Below are 5,188 nucleotides of genomic sequence, written 5' to 3'. Positions count from 1 at the left end.
ACACATATACACTCACAGACACACACTCACACACACATACACACTCACACACACACACACACACACACAACACACACAAACTTCCTGTCTTCTGGATGAAATATGGCTCTTTTACCACATTATTGAAATTATTGTACAACAGAAACATTCATACAGCTTTACAACAGACCAGCAGTTTAAATGAAAGAGTGTTTTCTACCCTTCTCTCCATGCTTGCACTTTTTAATTAAGTGTGTGTGTGGCTTGTTAAACTTTGGCTGGTGTGCATGTTGCCTTCATTCTATTGGACTCTATTGCATGTGATGTGCAGGACAGAGAGGAGCACATGACCGCGAGCAGCTGAGAGTAACTGTGAGTGCATCCTTGTTCTTTCTCAATAAATTTAAAAAACTTTTCAGCTCAAATAATACACAAGATTAACAGAAGAATGAATGTAAGTGCTTTTATAAAATGATAAACTTCACATTTCTGACTTTAAACCCTCCAAAAATTGGCCCCATTGACTTCCATTGTAAGTGTAACACAGATTTTTGCTTTTTATAAAACACTGAAAATTCCTTTAATCGGCTGATATATTATATTTTGCATTTTATTAGTTTGAAAATCTACCAACAGCCTCGTCAGTGGACCAATTTGTTTCTTCTTAAATTACTGTGAATTTTTGATAAATATCGTGTAAAATACATTTTCAATATTTATATATTATTGTGCATCTCACTTGCATTAATTAATTCATATTAAATCAAATATCTGCAATTTAAAAAACATTTTTTCCAATCACTGTATATAATCATCAGGTTTGCTACTGGAAAAATGTTTTTGCTTAATTTTGTTTGTACGGTATAATTGTATGGTATAATGGGACACAGTTTCCCCCAATCCTCAGAAAAAAGATTTATTATTTAAATTGTAAAGTACTTCCATCATAATTGTGATTTTTTTAAGAAATTCCATATACAACAGAATTATTTATTTATTTAAATTGTTTTGTAATACAGTAATAAACATTATGGTATTACAGTAATTAGACAATGGGACTAATTTAAGTGTCCTGAAAACAATGTTAAAATGTATTAAAAAAAAACATGTAGGACCATTTCTTTATGCAAAATAAAATGAATCAGTATATTTGTCTAATTTTCCAGTATAAATACCTGAACATCCTTTAAAACATGCCTTTCCTGAGAAGCAAAACTGTATAAGATGTTCCCCTTCAGAGAGGTCTCTCTTGAGAGCCTCAGTTGCCTTTGAGCTTTGAGGAAAAGCCAATGAGAAATTGGCAGACAGAATTTGCATGTCCCTCCCTCGGACATACGGGTATAAAAGAAGGGAATCGTGCATCTGTTTAGTCAGATTTTTTCTTCGGAGCCGAGCGGTTGTGTGTTCAGCAAGCTGGTGTTCCACGACTGTTCCACTCGCCTTGACAAGAGCTTTTGCTGTTGGATCTTACGGCGCGTTACCAGCGGCTTTCTCTTCTCTGCAGGCCAGTGCAGTCTACGCCCCTGGGCGTTTCGACAGTGCTTCTAAAGGAGCAAAATACTCTAAAGTAACACATTTGGGGTTGAACTTTTTTAAAGACATGTCTTTTTTAAGATGTCCTTCCGTCTTTGTGTAGTTCCTGGATGCAGCAGATATCTCTCCGCCTCTGACGGTCATAGACGTTTGTGGATGGTTCTTGTTCTAATTGCGAGAACTTGACGATGGAAATGTTGCGGTCACGGCTTTCCTTTCTGAAAGCCCCCCCCCCACACACACACGCTTGCTTGCTTCCATCCAAGGCTAGACTGGAACCCTCCGTCCTCTCCCCAACCCTCACGGCTAGATGATTGGTTCCTCGGGTCAGGGTGCTGCTCACAGCCACGCTTCCCGGAAGTGCACGACGAGCTGGCGAAGTCGTGATGGGCACCTTTTACCCGAATCCGACCTCCTCGATCGTCTGCTCTCTGGGTCCACCAGGTGGACAAAGCGGTTGCGGTGGATCGCCCGACACTTCCCTCCAAGGCCTGTAGGACAACATCGTCCCTGACGGCAGAAGCCTATGGTGCCACTGCGCTAAAAGATCTGCACTTGGGTAGTCCTGATCCTGACGTGCTGCAGGAACTGCACTCTTGAGCTCACTCTCAAGAGTCACTGTGTGCCCACAGAGACCAGGTGCTCAGGCACCTCAGCCAGTTAGGGCTTTGGGTCAACTTGGAAAAGAGCAAGCTCTCCCCGGTTCAGAGCATCTCTTTTCTCGGCATGGAGTTAGAGTCAGTCTCAATGACAGCGCACCTCACAAACAATCTTGCGCACTCAGTGCCTAATTGCCTCACCTTATTAAAACCAGGCACCACAGTCCCTCTAATGCAGTTCCAGATGGCATCCTCAGTGGCGGACGCGGCGCTCGGGTTGGTGCATATGAGATCGCTACATCACTGGCTTCAGACTTGAGTCCTGAGATGGGCATGGAGCCACGGCACATACCGTGTGATTTTCACCCCCTTCTGCCATCAGCTACTCAACCTCTGGACAGACCTCTGCTTTCTGCGGACAGGAGGTCACCACACACGCCTCCAAACTGGGTTGGGGCATCGTGTGCAACGGGCACGCAGCCGCCAGTTCCTGGACAGGACCACGACTGCATTGGCACATAGAGTTGCTGGCTGTATTTCTTCCAGGGCAAGCATGTCTTTATCCGTTCAGACAGCACCACAATGGTAGCATACATAAATTGCCAAGGCAGCGTGTGCTCTCGTCAAATGTCGCAACAACAGCGGACACACTCTCATGACAGGCCACGCGCAGTGGAGAGTGGAGGCTCCACCCCAGGTGGTCCAGCTGATTTGGGACAAATACGGCAAAGCACAGGTAGACCTGTTTGCTTCCCAGGAAAACTCCCACTGTCCTCTCTGGTACTGCTTGTTGGAGGCTCCCCTGTAAGTTCCTACATATATATGTAGGACCATTTCTTTATGCAAAATAAAATTATTATATATTTTTTACTATTGATTTAGTACTTCTTTTTTCAATATTTATCAAGATATATTTTTACTACATGAAAAATGAGAACCAGTTTTAGAGCCCTTTTCACCTAAAACAATATTACATAGGTTTGCTGTTAGAAAATACACTAATTTGTGTTAGTATAGCCAAGATTTTGGAGCTGTTCTTAAATGTTTTTAAAATGTCCCATAACTTTAGTTTTCAGTTAACCAGGAAGAGGACAACAGCAAAGATCATGACATCCAAATCATCCTTTCTGAAAGTCATTCTTCTGGGTGACGGTGGCATTGGCAAGAGCTCCCTCATGAACTGCTACGTCACCAACAAGTTTGACTCCCACCTTTTCCACACCATTGGTGTAGAGTTCCTCAATAAAGACCTGGGGGTCGACGGCCGTACTGTCACCTTGCAAATCTGGGATACGGCCGGCCAGGAGAGATTCCGGAGTCTGCGAACACCCTTTTACCGCGGTTCTGACTGCTGCCTGCTGACCTTCAGCGTGGACGACAGTCAAAGCTTCCACAACCTCGTCAACTGGAAAAAAGAGTTCATCTACTATGCCGGCATCAAGGAACCTGACACGTTTCCTTTTGTGGTTCTGGGCAACAAAGTCGATGTGCCGGAGAGGCAAGTGACGAGTGAAGAAGCTCAGGAATGGTGCAGGGAGAACGGCGACTTCCCGTATTTCGAGACCAGTGCAAAAGATGCCAGTAATGTTGCGGTAGCATTCGAGGAAGCTGTGAGGAGAGTTCTAGCCACGGGGGAGCGGCACGAGCATTTGATTCTGACAGACACGGTCAATATGCATCGGAAGCCACGTAGCGGCACCCCCTGCTGTTAACGGACATGAATTATATGCCTCAATGATCTATTTACATTAGCTATTTAATGCTCGCTGAATGAACTGGAAGATGCACTTACTTGGATATGCACTAACCAACACTGGGTTGGTTTCTTTGGGTGACACTCATGTGTATATTTACAGTTTATATATAAATTATGGGATTTGAATGGGTTACGGTGTAAATTTACAGTACTGTGCAAAAGTCTTATAAGATGTTTGACAAAAGCATTTGTCTTAAGTTTGTTATTTACATCTTCAGCTTTAGTGTGTCAATAGGAAATATACATGTTAGACTCCCAAACATGACTTTTGCAAATAGAAAAGATTAGAATAGAAGAACAGGGAGCCCTGCAACAGATGTCATGACCCCCACAGTGACCCCCACTGAACATCGGGTCAGTCTGAGATTATATAAAGAGACAGAAGCGATTGAGACAGCACAAATAGAAGAACTGCGCAGAATTCTCCAAGACGCTTGGAACATCCGATCTGCCGACAACCAAGAGAAACTGTGTGCAGGTGTAACTTGGAGAATTGGGGCTGTTTTAAAGGCAAAGGTGGTCACACCAAATATTGATTTAGCTTTTTTTATGTTTACTGGACTTTGTATGACATTAAATGATAAATGAAAACTATTTATGTTGTTATTTTTGAAGACATTCTCACTATGCAACATTTTACACAAGTGCCTAAACCTTTTGCACAGAACTGTATATCATTCTTTCTCCAGCTTGATAGCTTAATAAAGAGCAAATGCAATAAATACACTGCTAAAATAATTTTATTAATCAGTATTTTTGTCTTGTTTTCCTCTAAGAATACCTGAACATCCTTAAAACAAGATACATTTACTAGAGAAGCAAAACTGTATAAGATGTTTTGTCTTGTTTTCAGAGAAATCTGACAAAATGTTGTGACATTTATGCTTTTTACAAGAAAAACTATTTGCCAAAAACATGATTCAAAGGGGAAACAAGATTATTTTTCTTAGTCCATTGGCAAATCGTTTTTTCTTGCTATAAGCATAAAGCGCACCAAATTTGGTTAGGTTTCTCCAACAAAAAAAGTGTTAAAATCTCATGCCATTTCTGCTTCTCAAATAATTGTTTTCTTGTTTTAAGAACTCTTTGATATTTTTGCTAAAAAAATAAGACAAAAATATATATATTTTTTTTTTGCAGTGGACTTAATACTCTTGAACAGATCTAGAATTAAAATAGCTTTTTCCTTTTATATATATATATATAATTTTAAGATTAAATTTCACTAAATTTTTGCTTTAAATCAAAAGTAAAAAATTCGGAATGCTGTAGAAAAGTAAACTTAATTCACGATATATCCTCTGAAGTACCTTAATCTTAT

At 40.9% G+C, this 5,188-nt stretch overlaps 1 protein-coding gene across 2 annotated transcripts; it reads left to right on the top strand.

The window, feature by feature from the left end:
- The first annotated feature begins 317 nt into the window (after nucleotides 1-317).
- Nucleotides 318-4,578, top strand: LOC127655387 (ras-related protein Rab-9A-like). Of its 2 annotated transcripts, none has more exons than XM_052143218.1 (2): nucleotides 318-351; nucleotides 3,188-4,578. In XM_052143218.1, exon 2 carries the CDS (start codon nucleotides 3,218-3,220, stop codon nucleotides 3,821-3,823), a length of 606 nt encoding a protein of 201 aa, XP_051999178.1. In that variant the 5' UTR covers nucleotides 318-351; nucleotides 3,188-3,217; the 3' UTR covers nucleotides 3,824-4,578. The 2 variants fall into 2 exon arrangements, with proteins under 2 accessions (XP_051999178.1, XP_051999177.1); XM_052143217.1 differs by having other exon boundaries at nucleotides 339-351; nucleotides 3,181-4,578.
- The last annotated feature ends 610 nt before the right edge of the window (nucleotides 4,579-5,188 follow it).

This window comes from Xyrauchen texanus, chromosome 14 (genome assembly GCF_025860055.1).
Source record: "Xyrauchen texanus isolate HMW12.3.18 chromosome 14, RBS_HiC_50CHRs, whole genome shotgun sequence".
Taxonomy (NCBI): domain Eukaryota; kingdom Metazoa; phylum Chordata; class Actinopteri; order Cypriniformes; family Catostomidae; genus Xyrauchen; species Xyrauchen texanus.
Note: the sequence above shows the minus strand (reverse complement) of the source record. Positions and strands in the feature narration are given on the sequence as shown.

Bases quoted from the DNA above. Each gene is read 5' to 3' on its own strand.
- LOC127655387 (XM_052143218.1), top strand. From the start codon at position 3,218: ATGACATCCAAATCATCCTTTCTGAAAGTCATTCTTCTGGGTGACGGT.